The 13,374-nt window shown below is 38.5% G+C and overlaps 1 protein-coding gene across 3 annotated transcripts in view; it reads left to right on the top strand.

The window, feature by feature from the left end:
• The window catches only part of OSTF1 (osteoclast stimulating factor 1), a 58,446-nt gene extending 48,425 nt beyond the window's left edge, over nucleotides 1-10,021 (top strand). For 2 of the 3 annotated variants that reach the window (XM_070480336.1, XM_070480338.1), the window contains exons 9-11: nucleotides 1,553-1,651; nucleotides 9,103-9,133; nucleotides 9,516-10,021. In XM_070480336.1, coding sequence (XP_070336437.1) covers nucleotides 1,553-1,651; nucleotides 9,103-9,133; nucleotides 9,516-9,555 — 170 coding nt within the window. In that variant the 3' untranslated portion in view covers nucleotides 9,556-10,021. The remainder of the gene's footprint in view (nucleotides 1-1,552; nucleotides 1,652-9,102; nucleotides 9,134-9,515) is intronic. The other variant, XM_070480337.1, reaches the window with a different exon arrangement.
• The last annotated feature ends 3,353 nt before the right edge of the window (nucleotides 10,022-13,374 follow it).

The following is a 13,374-nucleotide window of genomic DNA, read 5'->3' as shown; positions in this document are numbered from 1 at the left end:
AATACATAAAAGATGTATTTCAAGGAAGTTCATGGCAGTATTGTTGTGATAATGAATATTAGACTCTAAGTGCCCCTCAGAGAGGAGTGGTTAAATAAATGTTGGAACATCCACAAAATGGATTAATTATCAGTGTTTAAATAGATTGAGTTATAAGTATGTGTACTACTAAGGAACAAATAGCATGATATATTGTTAGGTTAAAAAAACCAAAACTAGTATGGCAGAGGCCAACACAATATTGTGAAGCAATATTCTCAAATCAAAAAAAACATCAAAGATATTGGTTATGAGTGAGGAGAGGGAAGAGGGAAGGATAAAACAGAGCTAGGGGATTAAAAGGCACAAAGTACTGTGTATAATAATAACTATAAATGGAATATAACCTTTAACATTTGTGAATCACTATTGTATGACTGAAGCATATAGTATTATACATCAACCATACATCCGTTTTTTAAAATGGAAAATACCACTGGCAAAAAAAAAAATGCATCAAATTACAGACCAATACCTGTAGTATGATTTTGTGTATGTGTCCACGAATGTCTGTGAATGCACTCTTGCATGTAAGGGAGATGGGAACTGATGCCCACTTGTTGGGAATGGTCACCTGTTGTGGAAGGTAGAAGATGGGGAAGGAAGGGGTTAGTTGAGAGCTGAAATGAGACATAAGCTTTTGTTTAGCATATGTCTGTATTTCCAAATCTTTGACAATGAGAATATATTTATGAATTTTGATGTAATTTATAATAAAGATGGGGAAAAAGTGAGTGGAAGATGGGCTATGCAAACAATGGATTGCCTCCAGATTTCAAGGTTTACTAATTCTGCTAATAATGTTTGAAAGTATACTTAAGTATTAATCTCCTCAAGCTCAACTCACATCATCTTTTCTAAAGACCTTCTTGAACAAAAGAGGCAAAGGGTGTATTGCAAGGCACGTTGAGTCTAACTGATCTAGTGTTGTACATGGAGACTGTAAACTTCTCAGGGAAAACTTCATGTGCAGTTCTACAGGGACTTGAAAGGAAAGGCTGTATGTCAATTGTATATAATTATTACAGATGCAGCAGTAAGCTCCCTGATTAAAGATGCCAAATATGCTATTGCTGTTTCATGAAAGTTTTACTGAAAGAGCTTACTTCAGGGCCAGATGATTCTGTTGTTAGTTTTGCCAAAAGCAGTGTTTTGATGGAAAGAGGATTGGCTGCTCTATAACTAACATCGTTACTGTTTGTTATATAAGAAAGTAAAGAGAGTAAATCCTAAGAGTTCTCATCACAAGGAAGACATTTTAAAATATTTTTTAAATTTTGTATCTATATGGGATGACGGATGTCCACTCAACTTGTGATAATCATTTCATGATGTTTGAAAGTCAAATCATTATGCTGTGTGCCATAGGCTTATAGTATTGTGTGTCAATTATATCTCAGTATACCTTGAAGAAAAGAAAAAGAGGAAAAAGAAACTTAAAAAAGAAAAAAAATGATTGGCTGCTACTATAGAGTCTTCAAAACACCTAATTTCCTTTCTTGTGTTGGGGAAGGTGCTAGAACAGACTTAAGAAACAACGAGAAGAAGCTGGCCCTGGACATGGCTACTAATGCTGCCTGTGCCTCTCTCCTGAAAAAGAAACAGGGAACAGGTACTTGATTTTAATCCTTTTCCCTCATAATGCCGTCACAACTTAAGATTTTATCGATTCAATATTGGGGAAAGTTTTTTCTTGCTGAATTCTACAGGTGATCCTAGAGTTAGATTTTATATTCTTGGTCTGAATCAGAACCTCCAACATGGACAAATATATCTGCACAAACAAATTTGTAGAGACATTGATCTTTTGCTGTGATTAGTATGTTTCTTTTATTCCTTGCAATCAAGTTCTAATTACCTTGCTTTCTATTGTATTTATATATATAAAGAAATATTTCTATTTCTTTTTATCAAAGAACCATTGTTTCCATACTCTTGTTTTAGATTATGTTTTTTTTTCAGATTTTTTTAGATTTAGATTTTAGATTTTTTAAATGAAGGCTAATTGCTTTACAGAATTTGTGGTTTTCTGTCCTACATCAACAAGAATCAGCCATAGGTATACGCATGTCCCGTCCCTCCCAGACCTCCCTCCCGTCTTTCTCCCCACCCCACCCTTTGGCCTGTCGCAGAGCACATCTCCCCTTCTCCCTCCTCCCCGCCCACCTTGTCCATAGGTCTGTTCTCTATGTCTGTTTCTCCATTGCTGCCCTGAAACTAAATCCATCAGTGCCATCTCTTCAGATTCCATATGTATGTGTCAGTATATGATATTTATATTTCTCTTTCTGACTTATTTCACTCTGTATAATGGGCTCTAGTTTCGTCCACCTCATTAGAACAGATTCAAATGCATTCCTTTTTTACGGCCGAGTAGTATTCCATTGTACCACACCTTCTTTATCCATTCGTCTGGTCCATGTTCTAGCTATTGTAAATAGTGCTGCAGTGAACACTGGGGTACTTGTGTCTTTTTCAGTTTTGATCCTCAGGGTGTATGTCTAGGAGTGGGATTATTGTGTCATATGCTGGTTTTATTCTTCACTTTTTAAGGAGTCTCCATACTGTCTTCCATAGTGGTTGTATTAGTTTACATTCCCACCGGAAATGCAAGGGTGTTCCCTTTTCTCCACACCCTCTCCAGCATTTATTGTTTATAGACTTTTTGATGATGGCCATTCTGACTGGTGTGAGGTGGTATCTCATTGTAGTTTTGATTTGCATTTCTCTAATAATGAGTGATGTTGAGCATCTTTTCATGTGCATAGCCACCTGTATGTCTTCTTTGGAGAAATGTCTCTTCATGTCCCTTTCCCTATTTTTGATTGGGTTGTTTGCTTTTTTGGTATTGAGTTGTATAAGCTGCTTATATATTTTGGAAATTAATTCTTTATCAGTTGTTTCCCTTGCTATTATTTTCTCCCATTCTGAGGGTTGTCTTTTCACCTTGTTTGTAGTTTCCTTTGCTGTGCAAAAGCATTTAAGCTTAGTTAGATCCCACTTGTTTATTTTTGTTTTTAATTTCCATTACTCTAGGAGCTGGGTCATAGAAGATCTTGCTTTGAATTATGTCACTGAGTGTTCTGCCTATGTTCTCCTCTAAGAGTTTAATAGTTTCTGGTCTTACATTTAGGTCTTTAATCCATTTTGAGTTTATGTTTGTGTATAACATTAGGTAGTGATCTAATTTCACTCTTTTGCACATAGCTGTCCAGTTTTCCCAGCAGCACTTATTGAAGAGGCTGTCTTTGCCCCATTGTATATTCTTGCCTCTTTTGTCAAAAATAAGATACCCATAGGTGCATGGGTTAGTCTCTGGGTTCTCTTATCTCGTTCCATTGGTGGCCAGAATTTTGGAGTTTCAGCTTCAGCATCAGTCCTTCCAATGAACACCCAGGACTGATCTTCTTTAGGATGGACTGGTTGGATCTCCTTGCTGTCCAAGGGGCTCTCAAGAGTCTTCTCCAACACCACAGTTCAAAAGCATTAATTCTTCTGCACTCAGCTTTCTATAAAGAAAGTACAACTCTCACGTCCATACATGACTACTGAAAAAACCTTGACTAGATGGACCTTTGTTGACAAAGTAATGTGTCTCCTTTTTAATATGCTAGGTTGGTCTAGGTTGTTAACTTTCCTTTCAAGGAATAAGGTTTTATGAGTGGTTATTGCTGAATATTTTTTATTTATGTATTCAAGAGTTTTATGATTATAATTTGTTTCTGTTGTAAATGATGGTATCAATAGGCTGTGATCAAAATTATTCTAGACTTTGGAAACTTATCTGTTCACAGTTCTGTGGGTGGTTTTTAAAGATAGAGTGTATGATCTCAAAGATAATATCTATTGATGTGGGAGAAGAGGTTTGAAAAGTTTACATGCACTTCTATAAAAGTGAATGGTTTGGTGGTTTTGAAAAGGTGTTAAAAGAAAGAAAAGGTGTTAAACACATTTGTGCTATTCATGGTGCTAATCAGAAACTGGCTGTTTATTTGACTTCTCAGTATGTAGCCTATTGAATGTGCCCCTCCAGATTCATTCTGATATGGTGATTTTCCAGAAAGGAGTGCTAGAAGGAGTAGAAGGATGTGCCTTGAACCTGTCTTCCCATCCATCTCTCCTTTGTCCCTCTTTCATTCTTCATTAGCCTCCTGGCCCATGAGAAACCCAGAGGGGTATAAAAAAAGATGCTTGGTTGGAGAGAACATTTGAACTCAGTCCCCCTGCATTGGGAGCATTGAGTCTTAGCCACTGGACTGCCAGGGGAGTCCCATGGATACATTTTTACTACTGTTTTCTAGAAAGGAACTATACTTAGTCGCTCAGTTGTGTCTGACTCTTTGTGACCCCATGGACTGCAGCCCACCAGGCTCCTCTGTCCATGGGGATTCTCCAGGCAAGAGTACTATAGTGGGTTGCCATTCCCTTCTCCAGGGAATCTTCCCAACCCAGAAATCAAACTGGGGTCTCCTGCACTGCAGGCAGTTTCTTTACCAGCTGAGCTTCTGGTGGGGAGGTGCAGGGGAGGTGGGCGGTGGTGGGCAAAAATGGAAGACTTAGCTTTTGCATGTGTTCACATTGCTACTCATCATTCTGGACTTTTTTTAGTATTGCTTTAGAGTCCAAAGTTTAGTCTGATCCATGTTGGTGGAGAATCACCAAAACAACTTTTTAAGAAATTTCCATTATAGAGGACAAGTGCATGTGTTTTCATTTTATCCGTAGGGTATTATCATTTTCAGAGTTCTCAAACTTGCGTCAATGAGATATTCATTTCTGTTTTAATCATTTGAATCAAATTCCCATTCATGTTTGAATTCTTGGGAAACTTATTTCTCCCTCAGGTATCCCTTGATATATGAGAAGAGTCAATATTATGCTGTCCCATAGTCCATTTCTAGCAGAATCAACAAAGTACAGTCAGTTGCCTGGTCTCCTGGCTTCATCAGTTAAAAAAAGCAAACAGCCTGCCTCTCTTCTTGGCTTACCAAGGGTGCTTCCCAGAATCATCCTTCTTGCATACATGTGTGCTAAGTTGCGTTAGTCATGTCTGAGTCTGTGCAACCCTTTGGACTATAGCCTGCCAGGCTCCTCTGTCCTTGGAATTCTCCAGGCAAGAATACTGGAGTGGGTTGCATGTCCTCCTCCAGGGGATCTTCCCTTCCCAATGTTTGAACACATATCTCCAATGTCTCCTGCTTTGGCAGGCAGTTCTTTACCACTAGTGCCACCTGGGAAGCCCCATCATCTTCCTTACTCATCATCAAATTCTCATCATAGTTCTCCTCACAAATCCATTGCTATTTCAGATAAGTGTTTGTTCCAGATTTTTATTTAACCTCAGTTCAGGTATAGTATAAACTATTAAGCAGTTAGGGATTTCTTAATTATTTAAGCCATGAATGTTCACTGGCAGAGCAACTCATTCTTTAAAGAAATTACTCATGCGTAGATATATACAGGTTCTACTAACCAAGTAAGAAAGTTTTTACCAGCTGAGTGGTGCTCCCCAGCAATGTTTTGACCAAGAAGCCATATTTGAAGCCATGTGGGAGAGACCATTTTATTTGAGGTAGACCTCCCACTCCCTGCTGCCTTGGTTGAGTCAGGAAGAAAGACTGTGACCTAATTTCCTTTCTCTGTCGCTGACTTCCTATTGCTATATTAGCACCTCCAAAGCATCCTGACTGAGGAGTACCAATTTCTTATGAGTTAAAGGTTATCAGTCTCATGCACACTGTGTGTGATTGTGATAGACAAGGAGAATATCCCACCTGCTCAGACCCCAGAGAGCTACACCTAGAAGGCTCCACATGAGCAGCTGGAGCAGGAAGGAGCAGGTGACAAAACTTTTCTCTTTTTTCCCTTCGGTTTTTTTGTAGCCTTTGTAGAAGAGGGCCTGGAGGTAGATGCCCTTTTCCCCTGTCTACTCCAAGTATCTTCAGTCTACCTCCCCAAATCTGTGCAATGCTGAATTCAGTATTGAGGTTAATCTTGGGACCTGGCACACAGAACCAAGAAATGAATTTTCATATTTCAGTTTTCATATTACCTTTTTCTCTGCTTTTTTTTCTTGCTTCATTCCCCTAGTCATCCAGTTAAAGTTTTTATAATTTGTATTTTGATCCTAGTTGGAATAAGAGCTTGAATTCTGGGTCATACAGGTAATTGCCAATATGAACTCTAAACTAGAACAGGTATATTTTCATATTGTTGGCCACTTTTGAAAGTACCTCTTGAATTTCTTAAAGGGACAAGATAATTTACATGCTCCACTAACATGAAGAGTAACTTTAGGACATAGGGGTAGGGTCAGGCCATGATTGTGGACTGAACTTTGAACCTTTAAGTTGTTCTTCCAGTTTTTAAAAGCTGCGGTATAATTTACACTAACTAAAATACATAAATCCTAACTGAACATCTTGATGATTTTTTTTTTTTTACTGTGCTTTGCTTTTTTTTTTAAAAAAATTCATTAACCTGGTTTAATTCACACTGAAATTTTGTTGTTGTTGTTGTTTTTGGCTGCATCATGAGGCTTGTGGGGATCTTAGTTCCCCCATCAGGAATTGAACCTGGGCCCAGAAGTTGAAGTGCAGAGTTCTAACCACTGAATGGTCAGGGAATTCCCACTGTGCTTACGCTTATTAACCACAACCCCGATCAAGACGGAGGACATGTCCCACATCCCAGAAGCCTCCCTCAGCATCCCCTGCTTCTCTCACCATAGATTAGTTTTGCCTGTTTTCGGACTTGATATAACTGGAATCAAACAGTATGTGATTTTTGGTGTCTGACTTCTTTCATGTAACACGTCTATGAGATTTATCCACGTTGTGTTTTTCTCTCCATCATTTATTTATTCATTTGTATGTCTGTCTTAAGTTCTGGTGCTTGACTTGGAACATGTAATCCAGGGCAGTGAGATTGAGGAAAAAATGGAAGTGAGGTAGGGGAGGCTGAGAAACACTGTTGGGAGGTACATTACCATGATGGTGACGCCCCAGGATGGGCTGTGAAGATGCAGCTCATCATCAGCACTTGGCTGTGTTGGAAGCTTCCAGAGAAACTGTGTCTCAGAGTCTGTAGAAGGAAGGAAGGAAGAAGGAGTTTCTTAGCCTGCCTGTCTCTCACTTTCTGTTTGGTCAGCATTTGTATCAGGGCAAGCTATCTTTCTCTTGCTTAAAGCAAAGTGCCAAAGTAACGATTGAAGGATGGAGAATATTTCCGATATAGCAAAACACAGGATTGTGGTAGCAAAGTACAAAAGAAAGGGGAAGAGCTTTGCTCTTTTTGTCTTTTTGTATTTAACTTAAAAAGCTACCAGTTCACAGTCAGTCGTGAAGTTCATGGGTGTGTGGGGGATAGAAGAAGATACCTTCCTCCCAGGTCTCCAGAACTCCTCTGAAGAAGAATGGAGACAAATACAATCAACCTGGACACTTCTGGTAGTTTGGAAGCTGGTGTGAAATCACTGAAGCACACTTCTGTTCTGCTTCTACCCACTTGTTCTTTTCCCTTTCTTTTTGTTCCTTGTATAAGATACAAGTTGGTTTCTATACCCTCACACTGAGTCTCCTCTGCCCCTCCATTTTTTTAAATAATTATTTTCCTATACATATTCTTTAAAAAACTACAGTATCATCAAATATCTCATTATAGTCTATATTTACCATTTTCTTTTATATATTTGTTTATTCTTTGCTTACTTATCTATTTATTTACAGATTAAGTAGGGTCCAAATTGATAGCTATGTCTCTTTATTTCTCTGCTTTTGTTTTTCAATTAATGTTTCCTTCCCTTCTCACTTTCCTTGTTGTTTGGCCTTGCTTTTTATTTGTTAAAGAAATTGGAACAATTTCCCTGAATTTCCCAGTCTAGACATGGCAAGCATGCATTTCCATGGTGTTGTTTGCCATACTCCTCTGTCCTCATCTTTTTGTCAATTGCTGTTATGTTCAGAAGCTTGGTTAGACTTAGATTTTATCTGTCTTAGGGGTAGAGGGAAGAGTACTTAATAAAGAAAATTGTGTTCTTCTATCAGAGGCACATAATATTAATATCTATTTGTCACTTGTCCTGTGATGTTGGCATCCATGGATGATTATTGTCTAGATCCATTGTTTCACTGATGGTTACAAAATGGTGATATTTTAATTTCATTCCCTTCTCAGTTATTAGTTAGAACATCCTATAAAGAAAAATTTCCCCTTATCAACTGTTTGCTAACTTAGAGCGATAGTTTGTATAGCAGGGACAGAATAACAGTTCTACCTCTGAAGGCCCTTCAAGAGTTTTCAAAGTAACCTGCTGGTTCTCTATTATTTTTTGAAGGGAGCCAATGAATTCTCTTCGGTGTGTGTGGAAATATTTGCTGTGTTTTGATCCAGTATTGTTAATTACTGGTAGCCTACCTTTGGCTAGAGGAGACCCCTTCTGGTTGGATCCTGAGCCCTTTTAAAATGATGCTGCGTTTGCTAGGATCCTTGTTTTATAGCTTAAGAAGGGGTTTCAGGTCCATCTTTTATAGTTTCTGTCCCAGACTTGGAATCAGTCATATCTCCAATGAGCAGGGGCTTATAGTATTCAGAGACAAATGTTCTGGGTGCTATAATACACATTTATTGAGCTCTAACAATGTGTCTGAGTAGACTCTGGGAGTTGGTGATGGACAGGGAGGCCTGGCATGCTGCGATTCATGGGGTCGCAAAAAGTTGGACACGACTGAGTGACTGAACTGAACTGAACTGAACAATGTGTTTATACTTGCATTTCAGTTTTTCCCTTAAAACTATACCTGTGTAACCTGTTGCTGTAGGAATTTGACTAGATTATTTGAATTTGAATGGACAGGTGAACAGATAAAGATCAGATACCTTCCTTTTGAACTCTGTTTAGGGTTGACAGCATTTGATGGGGTGCAGCTCTTTCTGTTTTAAAACATTATTTATTTTTCATTTCAGTTTCCTTTGCTTCTGCATATTCTTTATCAATATTTGCTAAAATGAAACTGAAGCTTCTGTGTTTTCATTCTCTTTCTTTTCCTTTCCCCCCCTCATTAGTTATCTTTCTACCCCGTGACCTTGCCTTCAGGTAAGGCTGCAGGTGTGGACTGGCTGAAGCCACCTGTGCTCTTGGCGTTGGGAGAGGAGGTTTGGAAGCACAGTCGTCAGGGTGGACGGGCTTCTGGTGTGTCCCACGCTGGTCATGGTGCATGTGGCTGCTTGTGTTCTGTGGTGGGAGACAGACTAATGCACCTCAGCACCGCGTCGGTTGCTTTTCTGCGTGTCTGGGTGACATGCGGACAAATGTAGCTGTCAGCCTCTGCGGCGGCAGGAACTGGTCAATTAGACTGGCAAGCAAAAGTAGAGAAAGATCCTTGGGGGAAGTACAACCCCTGGGAGCTTTGAAACTGAAAACAAAATCCAAACCATTTCTAATTTTTCTATTTTGCTTTCCCCCCTATTCCTTTTAGATGCAGTCCGATCATTAAGCAATGCCGAGGACTATCTTGATGATGAAGACTCAGATTAATTCCCTTCCGGAGCGTTGAGATCTGAAACTTCTGTTGCTTTTGCCATTTCAAAACCTTGTCTTTGTCAGAAGAGTGTTGGTAACTGTAAAAAAAAAAAAGTATATATGAATGTGGCAGTATTGCACTGTGTTTGAGTAAAACTTGTAAGTGACTAGTTCTCACCTTCGGCTTGCCAATAAGTGACTGGATATTTTGCTGTATAAAGTACATGTTTGCTCACCAGAGTAGAACAAGAGGAGGTTATTTCTATTTATCAAGCTTAAAGGAATTTTAAGAATTTTTTTCTTTAAAAAAGTCAGGTTTTTTTTTTTTTTTAAAGTTCTTTACCTCAAGGATCGAGATATTTTGAATGGATTTTTCAAGGGAGGAATGCTTATTATAATAATAAACCAAAAGATTTAACAAAATTGTCAGCTATTCTGACAAAAATAAACATTTTAAGAGACTTTCTTTTGTCTGTTTTATGGTATTACTCTTTGCTGATAAATAAATAAAGCTTTTTATATTTAGGTAAAGCCTGACTTGATTTTTCAAAATACATTTTGTATTATTAGCATAGAAGAATCATAGCAGCCAAATTTCTTTCTTTTTTCTGGGTAGAGTGCACTTTATTGTTGGTACAAGACGAGGTGGGGCTCCTTAATCCCCTCCCCTTCTTCAGGGGCTGTGGGATGGAAACTGTGTGGACGTGGGAGATTCTCAATGTGTTAGGGGATCAAGTTGGCATAGTAGTGGAATTTCTGTTCAGCCTTCTCTTGATATATTGGCTTTGATTAAAGTCAAGGCAGCAATCATTGAGGAGATACATTTCTAATAAAATACGTAAACTTAAGAAAAAAAACTTTATATTGTATTGGGGTATAGCCAATTAACAATGTTGTGATAATTTAAGGTGAACAGGGAAGGGACTCAGCCATACATATACATGTATCCATTCTTCCCCGAACTCCCCTCCCATCCAGGCTGCCACATGACGTTTAGTAGAGTTCCACCTTGTTGGTTATCCATTTTAAATACAGCAGTGTGTACGTGTCCATCCCAAACTTAAACATTATGAGACTTTCAGTTTTCTCTCCAATGTTATACTTATGTGAAAAAATCTAGCAGCTCGTTACAGTTTGCTTAAGGTTTGAAAGATGAACAAAAAAATTATTTCCTTATTATGAAAGATACTATAATTTTCCATAATGGAGGAGCCATGAGCCATGAGATTTTTTTCCCCATTCAGTTTTTCACTTTGGTAAGTTATTTTCTCTAAACATGGCTCTAGTTCATAATGATCTGGCTTCTTTTGATAAAACATCAGTACATTACATGTACTAATGAAGTGACAGTAGAATTTGAGATTCTAATTTTGATCACAGTAGTGATGATACTAAAGAATGACATGGCCATTGGCATTTGCCTAGATTTTAGGCCCCAGAACCAGAAGTATGTTTTGCAGGAGGACTTTGATGCTAATTTCAGAAAACACATTGGTGAAGAGAAGGAAATGTTTGAAGAAGGAAGTGGGCTAGCTCAGGAAGTGAATAACTGCCTGTAGAAGCGTTTCCTCTGTCTGTGACTTTGGTTTTTCTCTCCATGGGTGCTTTGAGAAAGGACACCCTGAGGAGCCTGTTCAAGGTCTGTCAAATATCCCAAACAAATTTCAGTAGAAAGAGATCTGTGCAAGTATTAACAGTGAGAGATGAGCACAGAATCTGAAATTGGTTTTAAAAAAAAGGTATTTTATTTTTAAAACAAACACCTAAATTTAAATATTTTTATTGCTTTATAAGCATAGTATTGAAAATATGAAATCCTCGCTGAAATTCTTTTCCCACAGAACCGTTTAAGTATTTGTTTTTTAAAATGGGAAATCTCTCAACTTTTTATTCTTGTGTACTTTGGGCCTGGGACCAGTCAGGATAGATGCCAACTAAGCACTCAATTATTATTTTTTTTAACATTGGTGGAGATAATAAAGTTTGTAGAAATATAGATAATTTTAATGAAAATACTATGTACTTGATGTAGATTTATAATGCATTTGAGGTAAAGAGGCCTTCCTGTCATTGCTTTAACATTAAGAGAATTCTAGAAAGTTGGCTAACTGTATACAATTTTGTTGGCAGTGGAGGGCAGGCTTAGGTATATACTTGGTTTTTTCTGTTGAGACAGCCACAATACACAATTTGGCTGTGGTTGAAACTCCATGAGAAAATTTACTTTGCTTCTTGTTTATTCAGTTTAGCTTATCTGAGCTTTCTCAGAGATTGTTTAATGCTGAACTCAGCAACAAAATTCAGTTCCAGGAAATTGCCACCACTCAGACTCCGTGCAGAGGAGAGCTTTGATTATATTCTAGAAATGACATTGGAGGTTTTACTGCAACCCGAGCTTTCTGATAGTCACTGTGGCCTGAACTCCTTCCCAGCCATTGCATCCTTAACAAAGAAGATGCCTTCCAGCCCCTCGGGCAGTGAGAGACTGGTCCAGCTATTGGCCCAGTGTATGTGCTCAGTCGCCCACTTGTATCCGACCCTTTTTGACCCCATGGACTGTAGCCCGCCAGGCTCCTCTGTCCATGGGGATTCTCCAGGCAAGAATACTGGGGTGGGTTGCCATGCCCTCCTCCAGGGGATCTTCCTAACCGAGGGATTGAACCCAGATCTCCTGCATTGCAGGCAGATTCTTTACCATCTGAACCACCAGGGAAGCCCATTACCTCTTGCAAAAAAGCCCAGTTTTTATCGTAGGTTTCCATTTTAGTTTCTTTCCAGGACCGCTGTGTTGCAAATTATTTGTTGTCGAAGTGCCATGTGTTAGAGTTGTCAGTTTCTATGTTTCTTCAGTGATCCCCCCTCACCCCTATTGGATACTTTTAAAAATAGGATTGGCTATGTTGTTACCCAAAGGGATATGTTGAGCAAAACAATGATGACCTTCTTTTTTTTTTTTTTTTCCATCTTAAAAACCAAACTGGAAATGCTGAAAATGAAATCTAAGATAATTTTAGGCAGAAGAAAGCAATGTTTCCATATAAGCTTTCTTCATAAATGTTTTTTACTGTGTAGAATTTCTGATTCATTGGTATTTCTTCTTTTCTTATAAATAATGCTTTCTGATAGGCTACAAGAGTCTGACATTGACACTGATCGCCCACACTTCCCTGTTAACTTTGACTTTGTCCTAAATTTTGTGTTGTAAATACGTATGCAGCAGTAATACACCCATACACTGTGGAGTCAAACTTCAAAGTGTCTGATTACTAAAAGTTGAGGTTTTGATGGGAGAAGTATTGCGAAAGACCCTGCTCTTGCTATTTTAACTGAAAATAGCTTTGGTGAACAGTTTCTTTAAGTGAAGGAAAAATTACAGACCACAAATTTATGGTTTCTGTCTCTTTATTTCTTAATAACAAGCCTGTACATCTTCTCCTCCCTGAAAATGACATAAAATTAAATAAAAGAACCATTTATTAAATGTCTATGCTGCCAGTTCTGTGCTAGGCACTTTCATAGACATGATGTCACTTGATCTTTACAGCAACCCCGGGCAGCAAACATGAATGCTCTTACCTTTTTACAGAGAAGCTAAGGTTTGAAGAAGTTAAGCAACTGTCTGAAGGTTACACTGCTTGAAGGTGGAATAGCAGGTCTGGTTGACTCCTGAGCTCACGCACCTTCTGCCTATTGCAACTGGCAGGTCACACCATTGGCAGCCTGCCAGAAAAATAGACACAGACCTGCTCCTTTTCTGACTCAGGCTTTGGATGTAGCATCAAATAAAGTGAGCTAATTTAATTAAATGTGTTATT

Source organism: Odocoileus virginianus, chromosome 18 (genome assembly GCF_023699985.2).
Source record: "Odocoileus virginianus isolate 20LAN1187 ecotype Illinois chromosome 18, Ovbor_1.2, whole genome shotgun sequence".
NCBI lineage: Eukaryota > Metazoa > Chordata > Mammalia > Artiodactyla > Cervidae > Odocoileus > Odocoileus virginianus.
This window is presented reverse-complemented; position numbering and strand designations above follow the sequence as displayed.